This window comes from Hippoglossus stenolepis, chromosome 15 (genome assembly GCF_022539355.2).
Source record: "Hippoglossus stenolepis isolate QCI-W04-F060 chromosome 15, HSTE1.2, whole genome shotgun sequence".
Classification (NCBI taxonomy): domain Eukaryota; kingdom Metazoa; phylum Chordata; class Actinopteri; order Pleuronectiformes; family Pleuronectidae; genus Hippoglossus; species Hippoglossus stenolepis.
In genome coordinates, this window is record NC_061497.1 from 20267337 (window position 1) to 20286544 (window position 19208).

Here is a 19208-nt window from a genome sequence, read left to right on the forward strand (position 1 = left end):
GGCTGGAGGTGTTTTTCTCTCAGGCTTCTCTAAACAATTAGGTGTAAATCTTTGAAAATTATTTACATATATATATTCAAGAAGATTTACTTTCTGAAGAAGCTGACCTCAGTAAAGCTCAAACCTCCGTCAAGGCCCAACAGTCCCCTTGTGAAACCACATTTAAATTTGGAGTCGTCCTCAAGTGGCCACTTGGTGAACTGCACTTCTTACACTTCAGCATTGGCTCCATTTCTCATCCCCGGAAGCTGCAGCATAACAAACAACGTGGTTCCACTCATAATACAAGAGAGTTGTCGGAATGAATTCTTTTTGGTTTTGTTTTGTTTTTCTTTTTGAGTAAAATGTCATAACCAGCTGTATTCTTTAAGCTCTACAGAAGAACCATGCCACAGTTCCTCATGATGGAGTAAATAACAAAAGGAGTAAACTGGCGTATTTTAAACATTTATTGAGTATCATCACAGACACCAAGTGAAAAGGCAGTGTGGACTCAGCAGCTGTTACAGGAACATCTCAAAGAAGGCACAGTTGTATATGCAAGGTGCTGTCATACAAAGAAGAGCTGCCACTTAACACTACAGCTCACAAGTGTTCTGAGACAGCTCCCTTTTTAATAAAGTCGTACATTAATATGTTTTATGCATCACTGCATACTGTGAATACGATTCTGAATTTCCTTTACTCGTCAAACTTTCTAGAGTCTGTTTTGGAAAAATACAAAGTAATATAAAATATATATTTAAAAAAAAAAGCAAACTAACAGAACTCTGTTACTGTGCAGTACAAATCAAGAGGCTTCATCGTGCATTCACGCTGCTTAGCAACACAATCAGCAAATCAGCAATCCCAGCAGAGTTGTGTGACGGTCTAAAGCTGCTTTCAGACACGCACTGAAGTCTGAGCATTTTCCTGAAATGTTCTAGAGTGGTTGTACGTGAGAAGGCAAATGTCTGAGTCACAGTGAGAATACTGCAAGAAAATTTCCGGAAAAATCACGAGCGAGCAAGCGAGCGAAGGAGTGGATGTGTTGACGACGTTTCTAACATGAGACAGATGCAAAACTGGAGGAATACAAATATCTCAGGATGAAAAAGAGGCTTCACACACATTGACACTGACGAAGATGTGAACTTGGAAAGACGACGAGATTCAAGAGCTTTTGGCAAAAAGGGGCTGATGTCGATGTGCAAAAACAAAAACTTAGTTTTTACGTCATGTCCTGCCTCTGGCTGCGATACACAGATGTTACTCCGCCTGAATGTTACAGATGTTTTCCTGTTGTTGTGAACGTATCGGACCCAAACAGTCTCCAGCTAAGTTTCTTCATATTAAAAGGTAAACTCCGGAAAACGATTTTGTGGAGTTAATCCCCGAAAACGTCTTAACTGTTGCCACTTTTTAAAATGAACAATTACGCCAGTGTCAGTACAACATGTCCATTTACGAACTTTTACGAGTACTCGCGAGTCAGAGGCGGACGTCATGTTGTTTCACGTCAGCAGGTTGTTTTCACGAATAATTGTCTGTGATAGTCACACAGAGTAAATCTTTAGAATCCTCTCTACAGCTGCAGCACATTTGAACGTTGGCCAGAAGAAGGCTGCAGACGCAAATTGATCATTCTCACAGATTTAAAGCTTTACGAGAAATTCTTCAAAGGATTTTGGGGTAGAACAAATTTTCTTTTTTGACGAGTTAATGCTGTTCATGTATTCATGTGGTGACAGCCCTGCCCCCTCCCGTATCTACTAATCCCCAATGAGTGCTTGCAGCTTGCATGTGTTAACATATCAAAAACAATATTTGTGTGCGACGCCAAAGCAGCAGATAAAGTGAAAAACACAAATGTCTCCACCCCACAGTCGCTCAGCACAGAACAGTCCACCGTCCGTGTTGCTTGCATTGAGGGTGCACGTTGGAAGGAGGTTGTCGGAGGTTTCACTCGGGACTTTACTTCACGCTGACCACCGTCGTGCTGTGAATGGACTCCATGACAGCGGCCAGGCGGCTGCACAGGTCGTGTGCCTGGTTGACGTGCACTTTGGGGGGGTCTTTGAGCACGACGGCCTCCGCTGCGCCGTCCAGGACCCGGGGAAGCAACTCACCCAGCTTCACCTGCAATGAGTCTGCAAACAGAGGAAGAACACAGTTAAAATGAGAAAGTGTAGTTTCCAGGGGTTTTGTTTGAGTTAAGTGTTTAAGTTGAAGATGTGTTTGTTTTAAAACAGCAGTGGGGAATGTCCACATTTCTCAATACAGCAATTTATTGTTTCTGCAATAAAAGAAAACAACAGAAAATAACTAACTGACGCAAACCTGGGAAACTTTGAGTATCATCATCATCATCATCATCATCATCATCATCATCATCATCATCATCACTGCCATTTTACATCAGACCAAAAAGCTGTTCCAGCCATGGCATTAGAGATATTAATGTGATATATGTGTTATATAAGGCAATCGAAGGATGACCACATCCCTACAAATCTACTACTGTATGTTGGGAAACCTACGACAGTAAATAATAACTTACAACAATATAAGAAATGGGAGGAGCCACAAACAGATGATTGTCGGTACATTTTTGAAACCACGTGCTCATGTGTTAATTCAGCTGGTCTCACCCTCCATGTCCTGGCCCAGGCAGCAGCACCAGTGGCTGCGGATGCTCTCCGTGACGTCCCGATCTTCCTGCGATAGAACCAGGTCCCGGCTCATCAGGTGAAGACAGGGGATCACGGCCTCGTCCATGATGGCGACGCCCTCCTCCACTTTGCTCTCCTCGCCGCTGCAGAACAATCGTGAGGCGCTCTCGTTCAGCGCCTGGAAGAGGAGGAGGGCGGAGAAGGTGTTTTTATTAATGTTGCAAAGTTTCTCCTGCATTTTCCCTGTAGTGTTTTATATTTTCATCGTGATACTGATGCTTCACATTAATGAGATGTTGCTCCACACAGCGAACGTGAGAGCTGCTTGACTCACAGTGAGGCATTTCCTCCTGTAAACCCCAATCAGCGACTTGTCCACGCCACGTTTCTCTCCGTTCTTCAGCAGAGTGGAGTTGGTCTCGTACGCATGAGCCAGGTAGATCAGTGCCTCCCGCATCCTGCAATACACACACACACACGCACGCACGCACACACACACACGCACGCACGCACGCACGCACACACACACGCACACGTAAGTCAACACAAGTATCATACAACCATGTAAATCATCAACACAGTGTAAATGTAAATTTTCAGTCCTAAAACATATAATTAATTTATGTACATCAATATTATTTAAAATTGTTGTTGCTACTGAACAGTTTACTGACCAACTGAACTTTATTAACCAAGAAATGAGAACATTATTAGTTATATTCCCTTCTTCATAAACAAACCTTTAAACTGTTGTTTTTATCTCTTCATTCTTACACAGAATGAATATTTCAACATTTTTATTTATAGAATGGATATTGAATTTGCAGAAGTGAAGTGATGTGACAGTTAGTGGTCAGGTGGCGCGGCGGTGACACCTACTTCCCGTGCTGGTAGTGCTCCAGGCCGGTCAGCAGGTACACAAACACTGTCCTGAACAGCCTGTAGTCGTCGTGCCACTGCTGCGAGAGAGCAAACACACAACAAGCCACAGCTGGGTTTGTTTCCTGTCGTTGCATCACACTGTCGAGCTGCAGCTTCATTTTTTGTTTCTGCCTCCTTGAATTCAAGCTTTTATTCTTTGTACTAGAGAACAGGCCAGGCTTTTTCCTGCTGCTTGATTCTTCTATTTTTAACCTTAAACAGACATAAAGACATTTTATTTGTCTCACAGGGATATGGCTGGAAATCTTAAATCCCATAAAAAGACCAAAATAAACTGTTCTCAATACTTTTACACGTCCTCAACCTGCCTGTGACACTGTGCTTCATAACCATTAGTTCCTAGTAAAGCTTTGGATACTTTCTGAGAAACTACTACGACTTCTATTGGGTTTGAATCCCAGTTTGGTCGGGAATGCTGTTCTTGAACTAAGCAATCAAAGAAAACAACATTGACAAGTTAATTTCCTGTGTAATTAATGCAAAAATAATTTATCCCTTAAAAAACTGTCCCCCCCAAGAGCAAAGTGGGAGCATTTAACACTTGATTCTTTCAGGTGATAGACGGTACCAAGTATTCATCCATGTCCATGTCATCTGGCTTGATGAGGCGCAGCTTGGCCCGGGCTTCCCTCATGATGCTGATGGCCCTGCACATGAAGCACACATGAAGAGATCAGACACTTTCAGACTACAGCTGCACGTCTCTGCTCTGGACACTAGGTGGCAGAATAAGCTTTTTTTTTAGTGAGGAGCTGCTGCTGTGAGTAAAACCATTTCACTTTAGTCCCTCCCCTCTGCTACGTGTAGATATTGTACATGGTCAGGGCTATTTAAATATCTCTATCTGTGCAATACCATGTGCAATTATCTTTTACATTATATATATTTGACAATACAATTTTATATATCCTTATGTCTAAATAACATGTTTACTTGTTCATCACTTTTACACTGATGCTTCTTATTTTTCTTTTTTCGTCACCGAAACATTTGTGGGACTCTTCTCTTCTTAATAGTCTATTTTCTTATATCTTATCAGCTTATATCTTTTATCTTAATCACCTGATACTTTTAATCTCACAACGTATTTTATTAAACGTCCAACAGAGGTTTTTCTCCTTGATTTTAGGGTTTGTGATTCCTTCCAAGATGTAGCCAGTATATTATCTGTTCTCTCATTTTTGAATACTTTTAAAAAACGTCCTAATCCAAAACAAGAGAGACTCATTTTGGCTTTGGTCGATGTTTGTGTGCACCTCTCGTCGAAGCTCAGGTTCCGGTCAGTGAACTGCTCCAGCAGCGTCCTCTCGATGATGCGTTTGGGCGCGTTGTTCTGGAAGAAGTAGACCAGAGCGTGCTGCAGACGAGGATCCTCCTGGGGCGTCGTCTCCTCCTGGGAGAGCTCAAACAAGCGGCAGTACTCCTCATGGAAGGCCTGAGGGAACCAGTGGGACATGTTCAATATTTCAATTAGAAAACATGAAACAGCATGAAAACACATCTGATTTGATCCAGCCTCATCGTGACCAATAGACCTCATACAGGGACTGAACACTAGTTTTGTTGCTGTAGCGATGCTAACTGAGTGAAGACAGATATTTAACTTTAATCTCATCAAAATACACACAAACAAGCAAATTGTGCCTTTGGGCTTCAACACAAGTGAAGGGAGCAAATATATATTTAATATTTAATCTATAAAATGGGAGATTATCATGAGATTATTCAAGTTTATGAGTCAAGAGACAAGGTCAAAAATAATACTGTGGTTTATAGAAATTCTTGTCTCTATCATTTATTGAAGGAAATCTTTCAGAGGCTACTAATAATGTTGATAATTGTTAATACAGTGTTTGCTGAGGATTATTAACGAGGAAATCTGCAGCTGAGAATTCAAGAAAAGGGATTAAATTGTAGCCTTTTGCAATATTAAATATCTAATGAGTGTATTTTCGAGGCACATACATATTTAAAACTGCAGAGTGGTTTACTTCAAAAGTAAATTCAAAGTAAAATCATGGGGTGATTTTGTGAAACTGATCAAACCTTGATGAGGCCGGCCTCAGGGCCTTCCTTGTCGAAGATGTATCGGGCCTTGGCTATGGCCATAATGACGCCCTGCATAGCTGGAGTCAGCATCATCTGGGAAAAGAGGAAACAACGGAGAAGAGAAATGAAATGAAAGAGAAACTGGGCGGCAAACTGATGACTAACTACTTTAAAAAGACAAAACAACTTCCTGTCCTTACCTCTTCATTGTATCCATCAGCATCGGCCCTCACCATGATCCTGCCCACGTTCGGGATCTCCACCTCTGACACCTCGTCCTCGGTCTGCCGCTGCCTCGCCGGCGGGACGTCCTGCTGCTGCGTCTCCTCCTTCTGCTCCGCTTCCTGTTCAGGGGCTTCTCCGGAGGCCTCCGTCTCGTCTTCAGCTTTGGAGCCGAGGTCCGTCACCTCTGCGTCGTCCTTATCCACGTGGAGGTCAGGGGATGTCGGGTTGCTGAGCTCTGCTTCGGGGTCAGGAGTCTGTTAGAGAAAGATTTAAAAATGATTATGAGTTCAATTGGATTATGTCGTGTTCAGCGTTTAGTGAACCTCTGGACACTTATTACAGGACTTAGGCAGAGTGGCACAGTTTCTCTCTGCAAGAATGTATCTACACAATGAATATATCTGAAAAACATCAGGTCAAATAAAGTGAATGCACTGAGACACTGCAGCTTTTTACAGCTGGAAATACACTTAAGGAGGAAAATCCCCTCACGTGTGATAAATCAATGTGTCAAGTGCTTTTCAGTCACGAACCTTAATTAAATTACTTTACAGCCATCTGATGGAACAACTTACAACAAATCCTACATTCAGGAAGATTAGAATCAGTTCTGTTGACGTTTGGATTTCAACAGTTTGTCTGTTTGTCTGTCAGCAGGATCCAGATCAGAAGGTGGATCAGGGAATGTTTTTGAAGGAGGTGTCTTGTGACATCTTCAACAATTTCCCAGGATGAGTTTGTTGTTTCTTATATCTATTTTTATATATTCAATGTTATTTGTGTATCTGAACAAGTTACTGAGTGTAAAACAACAAATCAGTTGATGTCTTTAATTACTTGTGACCTTTAATCCATCTGTAGTTTGCACTGCACTTTGGCCTGACATTAAGTTCAGATTTCCATCGCTATGCTAAGAGGTGAAACACGACTCTTGACCCAGATATACACAATTATTTTTGTGGCCTGGAATTTCTGACCCACATCCAACAGAGGGGCAAACAGACGGGAGGGGTGTCGCTGAGGTGACCACCTGACTCTGCGGCTCCTTCTCAGCTGAAGTGGAGCTCTGGCCGGGCCCCGGGGCGTCGGTGTCGGTGACGGCTGCAGTGCTGCTGTCGTCGGACTGGAGGCCAGGGCTCTGCGGCGGGGGTGGTGGTGATGGTGTTGACTCTGATTCTTCTGGGGTCAAAGAGAGAGATGAGAGAGGCTGTGAATAAACACACATGTTCCTACTGGAAAGCTACTTTCGCTTCCAGGATGTTGAAATAGCTTCCTTATCCTAACAGCTGACCTTCAGGCTTCTCTCCGGGTTCGGCCTCTGGATCCTTCTCTGCTTCTGCTTCTGCTTCTGCTTCTGCTTCTGCTTCTGCTTCTGGCTCTGGCTCTGGCTCTGGCTCTGGCTCCTCAGCGGCTCCCTGGTCCTCCTCCTCCTCCTCCTCCGTGCAGGGTCCTGACTGAGGTGCTGGCTCAACAGCCGTTTGCTGGACGTCATCTGGACCGGGATTCGGGATCTCGGCAGAACTGGTGGTCTCTCCCTGCGGCGCGGCCGTCTGGCAGAACTGCTCCTCCCATTCGCTGAGCTCCTGCTGGAACCAGCGGTTGTCTTCGTGGACGTAGCGCCTGAGGACGGGCGGCAGGGAGTCCATGCCGTGCAGCATCTGGCCTGTCTCGTCATCAGTGTCTTCTAGGTAGAAGTGAGGAAGGGTTAACTTACTCAACAATATATGACCTATATTTACTAGCCTCATGTGTATATATACAAAGTCACACACTAGTTCCCACCACTGCGTACAGTATTGCTGATTGAAAAAGCACATGGCGGTGTACCTGTAATAAGGTGCGGTAGCCTGTCGTCGATGTACATCAGACAGTAGGCGCTGGCGTTGGTCATGCCCCCGAACGAGTCGCGCTCCAGCTCCTCCCACGACGACTCGGTGATGCAGATGTCGTTGTACTTCATCCAGCGCTGGTTGGCGTGGTCGTAGATGTAGGCCCAGTAGTGACCCGCCGACGCCTGGCCCTCGTGGACGAGCACCGCGTGGAGTCTGTAGGGGGCCTAGATACCAGTACAGACGATACTGAAGGTTCACTGTGTGACACACTGAAGCTCTGCAGTACAACAGAGATCTGATTGGTTCTTGTTATTTACATGACGTGATTTTCTGTTTCTCCACAGAGATTGAGATAAATCCACGTTCCACAGCTTCTGTGTGTGTGAGAGTGGATGAAGTGTGAGTCTCACCTGACAGAGACTGTTGTCTGAGTACATGCCCTCCAGCTTCTGACTGAGCCTGTCAATGCTGGCCTGTAGCTCTGACACACGCACACGCACACCCACACGCACGCACGTTCACACACACAACAAACAAAAACTGAGAATTAGTATATTACACATACAGCTCAGTGAAAATGTATTTCTTTAGCAGCATATCTTATTCCTTTACATATTTTCGGCCATATTTTGGCAAATATTTCCCAATGTGGGGCTACTTTACCTTATCTTACATTACTCATATCGTTTTGTACCTTATCTTATCTTACATTACTTGTGTGGCACCGCACCTTGTCTTATATCACTCATCTCATTGTCTCGTATCATATCGTTTGAGAAAGTGAATTTTCTCCAACTGCTACTCCAAGTCACAGGACTACGACTCAACTGGACACGTCACATTTTATCGTTGTCTATTGTCTGGGACGGCCGTGAGTCACAGGCCGCTGAGAGACAGCCTGAACCGGTTATTTATATATTCACACACCGGGTATTTTTAAAACCAGGTATTCTGCTGGAACAAAGTGCAGTGAAGGAGCCGCCTTTGGCAAATCTTCAACTCGCTGCTGTTTTATCAGAGATTGATCACATTCTGCTCCATCTGTTGTCGCATGTTAACGTGGCAGAATCAAATATATCTTTTTATTAACCATCTGATCGACCCTGTTTCTGTCAATTAAAAGTAAACTCTAAAGTCTAATTGTAGAAAACCTCTTCAGCACCATAACAACAGAGATGCCTTTCATATCTATAACAAAGCCCATGATACTGAACCAGAAGTGAATAAGCACTGTGATAATTGTGTTGGTGTGTATTTGCATCAGAATACCATTGATATCATTCTCTACTTCGGTCCTCCAGCGCTGTAGGCAGTTCTTAACAAAGTGGAGCTCCTCGTCGGTGATGCTGTGTGGGGCAGGGTGCGGGGGGCAGTCGATGGGGTGTCTGCACTGGGTGAAGGGCTTGTATATGGGGGTCCGCTGGCAGCTCGACACGCTGGACACCAGGCCCTCGGAAGAATCTGTGTCTTCTGGTTCACTGAAGGGCAACAGAAACATGGGTGTGTAATTATTAAGTTTTATAGGAAGTAACTATGTACAGTACAATGTTACCTGTTACCTGTTTTAACCACTTTTCTGCCTATAAAACTCCTTGAGCTGCTTTTATGCTTTGATATTAATATAAATGAAGTGTATATTAGAATGCAAGGAAATGTTGACAATGTTTTGTGTTTTCTTATCTGCCTTTGTGTTTTGTGTTTTGCACTTGTGGGCCAGTCTTCTCTAGATTCCAGGAACGAATAAAAAAACTGATCTTATTGCTATTACTGTAAATATGAACTGTAAATATTTCAACTTGTAAATACTGTAAGAAGTCCTATCAAATACTTGTGTGTTCAGTGCCTTGTATAGTTTTCTGGTTCACACCCGTTCTCTCTGGATGTGGGTTCACTGAGCGGGGGACCTGACAGAGTCGGTGAAGATGCAGCTAGTCTCAGGTCTTCGGCCGGGGAAACACTTGTGGGCTTTGTCGTAGCGAACTCCAACACAAACTGCAGCATGTCAGCCAGAGGATACTTGGTCGGTCCTGAGCCGTAGTTTTTGTAGCTGTGAATGAAGACGATTAGAGACAATTAAAATCAGGATAAACTGACGTCAGATCTCGGCTTTAACGATGAACGTACCACTCAAACTTCTGTTGAAGGACTGCAAGTTGCTCCTTGAGTCTCTTCACTTCCCCTCTCCTCTCATGGGTCTGGTCTATGTTTCTGTGCAGATATCTGTAAACCAATAATTGATCAGTATGTAATATTTGTTAAAGGATATGTTTTGATCCTCCATTCTACATTGATAATACACTGAGCATTTAAATAACACAACTGTCCTGGTGAAAATTGGTGCAGACCTACTCTCCTACTGTGGTAATTTTGACCTTCGCTAATGAGGTAATATTTTAAATCGGCGTTGTTGAGCAGGATTAATCAAAAACTACAGGACAGAATTTTCATGAAATGTAATGGTGTTGTGGGGCATGAACCTGGGAGGAACCCAGTACATTTTGGAGCAAATACAGGAATTTCTTTGTTTGCAGCGGAGGCGCCTGGTTGAAGCAGCAGGAGGCAGGACACATAGTATAAATTCAACTGCAGAATTCATCTGTTTACAGCAAATCTGCACCAGACTCGGCCCTCGTTATCAAAATCTCTCGAATAAATCATCGTCTTTCCAAGTTGTTGCTTCGTTGGCGTCTTCCACGTGTGTGGCTTCTCTTTTTGTTTTCAGTTTTACGTCCCTCACATGTTAGAAATGTCACCAATGTGCCCACTCGCTCGCGCTGGATCCTCCACACGTACCCCTGCTGTGTTCTCACATGAGCTCACTCAGGGGGTTTTTTCAGTGCACGTAAGAAAGAAGCTTTAGTCTTATTGGAAGTATATTGTCTTCGGCCGTTTTTACTGCGTTGGAGCGAGTGAAACAGAATAAAATGACTCTATATGTTATAATATCTGCACAAAGCTCACCTGTCCATGTAAATGATTTGTGGGAACTCCAGTTTCTTGTGTATCTTTTCAGGACGACCGAGCTGAGTGTTGAACTCAAATCGGGACAATTCAAACGTCAGGACAGGCGGCAACTTGTTGAACCATCTCTGCAACCGAGAGAAAATACAAATCGTCTCAGCACAGAATCAGATTTTCACAAACACTGGATGAAAAGTCAAAGTAGGTAGAAATTCTGCTGCTGTCGGCGGATGAAGACGTTCACCTCACGACCAGGTGTAACGCTGTGTTCTGAATGCAGTGATTCAATCTCCCTCTCGACCATGGCTCCTTCTAGACATTCATCCAGGTTGTTGAAGCCGTTGACTTGAAGGGGATACTGACCGAACTGCTCGGTGTTGCATAGCGTCTTACCTAAAACAGAATCACAACAACCGTGAGTGGCCGAGAAGGAAACTCAGATTGATTACGACAAAACTACCAAACCACACCTTCATGTTTTCTTTCAGTTACGAAGGTGCCGTAGAAAAGCTGGACCATGGGGTTCTTCTGTTTGTCCTCTGCGTTGCTAAAAGAAAAACACGACATTATGTTTATGAATCCAATGAAGAAAAGTCATGAAGCATGCATGAGGGTGTCATCAGCAGAGAACTTACTTTCCACTGGCAGCCAGTTGAAATGCGTCCTCCAGCCAGTCAAGCAGTTTGTGGGAAAACTCGCTTACATCCTAGAATAAAGACATTAGAAAGGAAAAATTCTACTTATACTCCACGTCTTGATTTGATTATTGCTTATTCTGAGTAAGACCTTATTCGGATTTAGGTATTAAAGGTCCAGTGTGTAAGATTTAGGTGAAAAGGATCTATTGACAGAAACTGAATATAAAATAATCCTAGTGATGTTTTCACTATTGTGTTTTCTTTACCCTAAAATGGAGCTTTTATATTTAAATACTTATTTATATATCGGGAGCGGCTCCTCTCTACGGAGGCCGCCATGTTTTTTACAGTAGCCCAGACTGGACAAACTAACACCTTTTGAGTTTTTATGACAACTGAAGCTACCACAGGTTCTCTTTCATGTTTGGAAGGGGAGGGTGAGGTGAGGGGTGTTCAGCTGCAACATGCGACTTCACCACTAGATGTCACTAAAATTCTACACACTGAACCTTTAAGAAAATGCTGTTTACATGACAGAGTCTTATTCAGATTATTATAATGTAAGAACATTGGTGTCCATGTAAACGTAGTCACTGTCTTTAACCCTAAGTCTCAGTGGTACCTCAAGTAAGGAAGTTAAGACTGTGTATATCTTCTTATAAACAAATGTAAAATCCTCACTGCTTGTTTAAAAATATGTGAGGGAAGGAATTTTTTTTAAATTATATTGTGATTAAATATCCCGATGATCTAACACTCAGGTGCTGACATACCCGAGAGGTGATAACAAGGTGCTGCCAGACACGCACCCTGCCTCCTGCCTCTGAGAAAGTAACAAGCCGTCCTCGGCACGTGGGAGGTTTCGAGGAGATGTTTTGGTAAATGACAAGTACAGCATGTGTGTGTTGTACCTGTTGGGCCTCACTGCTCCTGAAGGCATCGCGCAGTAACTCCACGGCAGCGGAGGGATCCACGAACCGGCGGGTGGAGCCGAGCATGAGGGCGAACAGGCAACGCAGCTCCTGCATGAACGCGATGTTCCTCTTGTCCTAGAAACACAGAGTCAGAGATTCAAACTTCAACCCTGTGCTGGCTGAAGTCGTGTGAAGAAGTTCTGATTTACTCACTGAGTGGCTCTTGCACTTCTCCAGGAGACGCTCAGACAGATGGTAGTTGAGAACCAGCCTCCGGAACACAGGCAGGTGGAACAGAGACTAGAACAAAAAGAAATGAAGGAGCATTAGTCCAGTCTTATAGTCAAACCACGGATTTTAGTCAAATTTTTAGTCATAATTAATACAACAAAATTGGGTATTAAAAAAAGAGCAGATGTGTATTGCACATTAAGACATTTCAGCTTTACACCTCTGACTTCAGCACTCAGTATTGGAGCTCATCACTTTATCAAGCAGTAAATTAGTAAATTATCTGAATGAGATATTCAAAATTGACTCCAATTACTATTAAAATCACATTAAAAGTTTCCTTCGACCTCATGAATATACAGTGGGAGAGAATTGTGTCGCAGGAACATTTGGAAAAACTCCATTAAGAAGTATCTCCTGAATTTGCAAGCTTCAAAATCAGGCGTCTGCTGCTCCTGATCTTTTCAGAAACACAGTTTAATTCTTCCAGTTTCCAGATTTAAAACTTAATAAATGATTTAGTTTTATGGATAATAGCTCCGCACACATGCCCTGCAACTAAAAACATGATAAGCTCAACACATTAATACCTGTCAGCTCGTCTTATTTGTCATGTGGGTCGGTGAGTGGAGCCTCTGAGCACTTATGATATATTTTTCTGTTTGTGTGGGAAATTCAATTACTGCTTATCTCAGTTTTACTGTAATTTATACCACAGAGGATAATAGAGGGATAATGAACTGACAATTGAATCATGTGGTCACTCAGTCTAAATCTGATAGTATAATTACTTTGTTGACGGAGACGGCTTTATCAAGAGCTGGGCTCTGTTTGACTTGTAAACAAAGATGTCATTTAAATTTGCATTCAAACTACAACGCCTCATTTTCTCATTTCCAGACAATAACCTCGGTCCTGAGAGGGTTTGACGTCTCAATCGAAGTAGAAGCACGTTTGAGTTCAACAGAGACAAATAGCCGCCGTCTTCTCGTCGTCCATTTCAGGCTCTGACTCGGAAGTGCTCCGCTCGCTTCCATCATCGCGTCCCTCGCTCTTTAATCATCCACACGGCCTGAGCCGCTCGATGAGGCTCTGGTTTCTGCCGAGCCACCTGATAGGTCCGACCAACTTCAGTCGGGAATGGACTTTTAATAGAATTAGCAGCTCAGAAAAAAATACTGTAGATGTGAAGATGGCCACACACTCGTTTAACTTCTGACGTTTAATTTTATTAGCATGTTATGAGATGATGATTTAGGATTCACTTTAAAAGCATGAAGACATCAGTCGATATGAGCCCTCACACATATATCAGTATCAGCGCTCATGTTTGCTGATATGCACCGATATGAAATTAATATGTGTATTCAAGTTTACATTTTATTTTTAAAATTGTGTTTACTTTCTCAATCGAAGTTCTATATATTTGGCTGTATTTGTATTTTCATTTTATGTTTAGTTATTTATAATTTATACTATTATAATAATCTTTGTCATAAGGGTTTGATAACAACATCTTGGGAATCACTGCAAAATGTTTTTTTTTGGTATATATTTAAATATTGACTAATAAACTGGTATCAGAAATGTTTTATCCCAGAATATCTGTATCGGCATCGGTTGAGCTCCAGTAGGTTGTAAAAGACCAAAAGTCTGTTGCTACCTGAAAACAAGGTTTGACACCTCTGACAGACTAAAGTTAGAAAACTTGGAAGGGAAACAAGTCTATAAATGTTCGTAGAGCAGAATGAGGGAGCTATTTAACTCTGTTGGAGCAGGTGGACACTCAGAAGGAGCTCGGTGCACCTCACAGAACATTTCCTATGTGTGCATTGTGAATTTTATCATAATACTTTTATTACCTGTATGACGGCACTGAACCAGCAGGTGTTTCCCACGTTGCGAATGCCCACGGGCATGTCGTCCTGGCGGATCCAGTCTGTGGGGCTGCTCATGTCGCCCTGGGCCTCACATCGTTTCCTCTTCATTCTCGCTGCGTTCTCCTCTGCACTGGCCTCCAGAGCCCTGACAGGACATCAGACAACTCTGTTAGACACAGGCTGACGTATTCACATTATCTGTCCTGTGCACAGGTCGTATAATTAAGTCTCAATCAATTAGATGTTTGATCCACTGTCTCCTGCGTTAACTTGCTTGAATTTCTAACTTAAATCAAACCAGAGGCAAAAGGTGAAAAAGCACCTGTGAAAGTCTCTCTCCTCCTCCTGGGCATTGTGCGACTCCTGCAGGCTGAGCTCTATGGCCGCCTGCAGCTCATCTTTACGAATTCCTGAGGAAAAATACACAACAACGTGCAACAATCTAGTGTCGGACAATTTTTTTCAACTTTTACGAAACAGACAATTGAACAATAATGTTTAATAATACTTTAAACACTTTAGCATTTGAAAACGTGGGAAACAAGCATTGACTAATCCTAAAGGATGTAATTGTATATTAATTACATTAAATTCAGTCAGAATTTTGTGGCAGTCTATTTTGGCCGTTGCTGTACCTTTTGGGCCCTCCCAGGCCTCTTCAGGGGCCCCTGACTCCTCTGGTTCTCCAGGATCCTGAACCTCTGCAGGTTGTGTTGTTAACAGTCCCACAGCATGTCCAACATCCCCCTGACTGGCCTTTAAGAGACGAGACAAGGACATGATAAAGGAGCTATAGTGTCTGCAGAGGAATTGGCAATAAAATACTAGTGAAGTATTGCATTACTACATACGTTCGACACTATGGAGCTGCTCTGCTCTTATAACATTAATCATTTAATTTTCGATTAATTACAGAACAGCTTCCCGTGTGGCTCGAGCGATGGATTATCACGACAGTTTGTTCAGAGACGTTCCTTTTTCTCCGCAGCGTGAGTTGTCGTTAAACATCTATTGACCCTTGATGATCTTACCTTCAAGGCTCTGTAGAGAATCTGTGGGTCCTGGATGCCAGTGATCTCCTTCAGCTGGTTGATCAGCATCTCGCTCTGCTGAGGAATAAGATCAGACACAAGGCAACAACAAGCATGAGATCATCCAGGCGTCTCTAAAACTGACATTTTGTTTAATGGCACTCGCACAGTTTGGGTTATTGACGGACTGGCTTTGGAAATGCAAGACACGTCTCCACTTCCTCCCACGATCCAGAGACAGAGCCACAATATCCATATATCCGTGCATCAGTGTGATGATGAAAGGAATCATGTTTGAGAGAAACTTATTTAACGTTTACTTTAACTTTTTAATTTGGTCCATCAGCTAATCTAACACCTGTCATTTCAAATGTTTGAATCAAACACAAATAAAACAGGTTTCCATCAAATAGCAATAGGTTTCCTTTATAATATCTAATTGACGAATAACCCTGACTACGCCCCTGTATACAACCCAGGTTTAACCCTTGGGGAAACAGGTAGATTTTCCCACATCCATAACTCCCCAACTTCCAGTCCACCGTGACTCATGTGAACACAATGTGACTCATGTGAGAGCTGAAGATAAAAGTAGGCCTCAGTCGTGGCTTCTGACGCACACATGTGTCGACACATCATGGTGTGTGGATGTGGAGCTGAAGGACAAACACGTGTCAGGACGATGCAGCTTTAAAAAATAACTGTGGAAAATTACAGTATTAAAAGTAATAGTTTGGCATTTTGGGAGGTTTATTTGCTTTTCACTGGTACCAGTCTCATTCCTGTACACAAGCACATAATGAGGACGGATTTCACGTCCTGGTTCACGCGACTGATCCCTGAAGAAACTGAAGAAATTGACCAATGTACACTGACACAAGGCTTCAATCTTTGCATTTAACTCAATGCAAAAATACAAATCAGTGTACTTCCCCAAAACTATTCCTTTGATGCAGTTCTTTGAAGACTTGAACAAAAGTTTGATCATCAACTGCCCCCCTCCCCTCCTGACTTGACAAGTGCATCCTTGACCAAACTGTTAACCTAACAGAAATGTATTAATACTTTACGATCCGTCGTCGTCAAATACAAACTCTCACAGGCCGTCATATGTTTTCACTTCACAGACACAAGAAAGAAATAACATGAGTCTGCTGAGCGAGAGGTGCTATATAAAGCCCTCCACCCCCTCCCTGAAAGCAGGTGGACATGTCAGGGTCTCATTCTGACACACACACAAAGACACACACACACACACAGACACACACAGACAGGCAAAAGCAAGCCGACCAGACTTATATGGAGCCCGGGGGCTATCTGAGACCCTCTTGCTTAGCCTCTATTTAAAGCGTCTGACATGGATAGCACAGACTTCTGTTTATCATTCCACTCAGCATGCCACCAGAGCTGAGTGACAAAGGCAGTGGGTGTCTCTCACTCTCTCTCTATCTCTCTCTCTCTATGACACACACACCCACACACACAGACACACACTTCCTATGTCAATACCAAACAGAAAACACACGCAAACACATGATTTTCTTTTGACACCTCATAATTTCTACAGTGTGAGTGAGCGTTCGAACCCCCGAAACCCTTTAGCCCCAGAAGAGACTTGGCTTCATGTGCTGTATGGAGGTGGGGGGGGGGTTGGCTGGAATTAGAAAAGGCCTATTGATAAAGTCTGGTCGGATGGAGACAGAGCCCAACGCTGATTTATCTAAATGTTACAGCCTCGAATAACACTGAGACAGAAATGGGATGTTTTACAGCCTGTAGAATTTGTTTTGAAATATCACAGCCATATTTCCTTATATATTCTATAGTTATATATCATGGAATGTGGTAGTTATAAGTTTTAGCCTTATGTGACTATATCTGAAAACATCATGTGTTTGCTATAGTCACATATGATTAAAACTTATCAGCACCATATTCAACTATATATACATCTGTAGAATATATTATGGAATATGGTTCTGATTAGTTTTGGTCATATACCTGAAAACATCTTTTGATTCTAAAGTTAGTTACTAATTTATGTGTTTGTGATTTAGAGAATAAATGTGTAATAAGATAAGAAGCTAAACTGATTTCAGACAGAAATCCCTGTTTGCTCATCAGCCACATTGGGGACATATATATGGATTTTATTAAAATAAAAGCACTTTGATGAATTATATGTAAGCCGAATTTTACAGTGTGTGCTGAATAAACGATATAATAACGTTTCATGTGTTTTTAACCTGTGTAGATACAGTTAAATTAAAGTCAAAGTGTAAATGCGGTGTTTTCTGAGGCAGGTCAGGATTCTTGGGGTTAGTGTTGGAGTTCACGTTAGTTCCTCACGCAAACACTCATGGTTACTTATTGTTACGTTTCCCGTCATGCTCTGCGCTCACCGAGTTGGTGGAGTTCTCTCCCGGTTCACTCTGTTCGGTTCTCATCGCGGATAAAAAAAAACCCGGTTTTCCTCCGGTTTTGTCCCAAAGAGTCGGAAGAGATCCGGAGTCACACCAGCTCCATCCGTCAGCGGCGCGAGCGACCCGCCAGCTGCGCGCGCCCACCTGTCAAGGGACACACGCGCGTGCACCGGGAGGATCGCGCGGCTGACATCAAGGCGTGCGCGCCCTCGCGACCGGAAAGGCAGAACATTTTATTACATTGAAGTAAAAGTAAACTTTACAGTAAAGTAACGTCGAGTTTACACTTTCTCATCATTCAATACTTTAAATAGATACAATACAAATATTCAATACATACAAACTGTAAAAAACAAACGGATTTTACAGGATGACATTATCTTTTGATGATATATTAATTGGGTAATGCTTAAATATTTATATTTTATCGGATAAAACTCTGTTTCTGTATGTTTATTGTCTTTTTTAATTTTTTCAAATTACTTTTAACTTGTTTTTTTCTATTATAATTCCTGTTTTTAAGTCTATAAGAAGCTATAGAATGTCTGTTGATAATATATGATATTTTCTGTCATCGATGTTTTGAATTTTAAAGTGATTTTTTCCCCTTATGAATAAAGAGAACACATACATTTAAATGCATAATTTACATGTTGAATTCCTGAAATTAATTAATGCAAATAAGTGTAATTCAGCTTTCTCCACGTCTCTCACTCTGCTGATATTTAGTCCTATTTTCAAATGACTTTGACAAGTAACGTTCTTCCAGTATAACTCCTGTCTTTAAGTGTATGAAAAGCTATAGCATGGGATTATGATCAATGATGATATTGATAATATATGGTATTTTTTGTTGTTGATGCGTTGAAGTGTTTTTGCTTTCTATGAATACAGAGAACGAATGTAAACTTAAAATGTTCTAAATTAAAATTTAAATGTTGAATTTCTTAAATTAACTAATGCAAATAAGTGATTATAATTAAAACTAGTAAAACATTCAGCTTTGTATTATAGACAAACAATATTTAATCACATCTAACCTCATCACAACACGACCTTGTATATATAATGTACCTAATGCAGGAAAGGCCATTTAAAGACTTTCAGCATCTCATTCAGGAACATTCATGTTACAAACTGGACTTTATTTCTTTCACACCAGTATCTTCATTAGTCTACATCAGGATCTGTGTGTAAATTCCACAGTGAAGAATGAATTTAATCCCAACTTGCTCTCTTCGGTGTCTTAAAATCACCTTTACAACACGAGATAATCCTCCACAATGAAGCAATAAACAGGCACTAAACAAACCTTTAGGGAGTTCCCTGTCCAGCGAGTTTCATTAATTTACGTATCACATTACTTGGGAGAAGTGGGAAATCAATATCAGTGCAACCAAAGTCTCTGTGCTGCTCCGGCCATTGTAATGT

The 19208-nt window shown here is 42.1% G+C and overlaps 1 protein-coding gene across 9 annotated transcripts; it reads right to left on the reverse strand.

The window, feature by feature from the left end:
- Window positions 1-435: 435 nt before the first annotated feature.
- usp28 (ubiquitin specific peptidase 28) lies at window positions 436-17929 on the reverse strand. Of its 9 annotated transcripts, none has more exons than XM_035178190.2 (26): window positions 17757-17929; window positions 15355-15429; window positions 14959-15079; window positions 14646-14733; window positions 14306-14468; window positions 12426-12512; window positions 12210-12347; window positions 11296-11366; window positions 11131-11207; window positions 10905-11053; window positions 10661-10788; window positions 9824-9919; window positions 9567-9746; window positions 8969-9177; window positions 8110-8180; window positions 7695-7923; window positions 7159-7551; window positions 6898-7046; window positions 5843-6121; window positions 5640-5735; window positions 4850-5028; window positions 4162-4240; window positions 3531-3610; window positions 2986-3109; window positions 2631-2829; window positions 436-2129 (listed from the first exon to the last, which is right to left on the reverse strand). In XM_035178190.2, the coding sequence occupies exons 1-26, from the start codon at window positions 17799-17801 to the stop codon at window positions 1954-1956; spliced, it is 3681 nt and encodes a 1226-aa protein (XP_035034081.2). In that variant the 5' UTR covers window positions 17802-17929; the 3' UTR covers window positions 436-1953. The 9 variants fall into 9 exon arrangements, with proteins under 9 accessions (XP_035034081.2, XP_035034075.2, XP_047199373.1 ...); XM_035178184.2 differs by having other exon boundaries at window positions 8110-8201; window positions 9543-9746; XM_047343417.1 differs by having other exon boundaries at window positions 6898-7043; window positions 15355-15432.
- Window positions 17930-19208: the final 1279 nt, after the last annotated feature.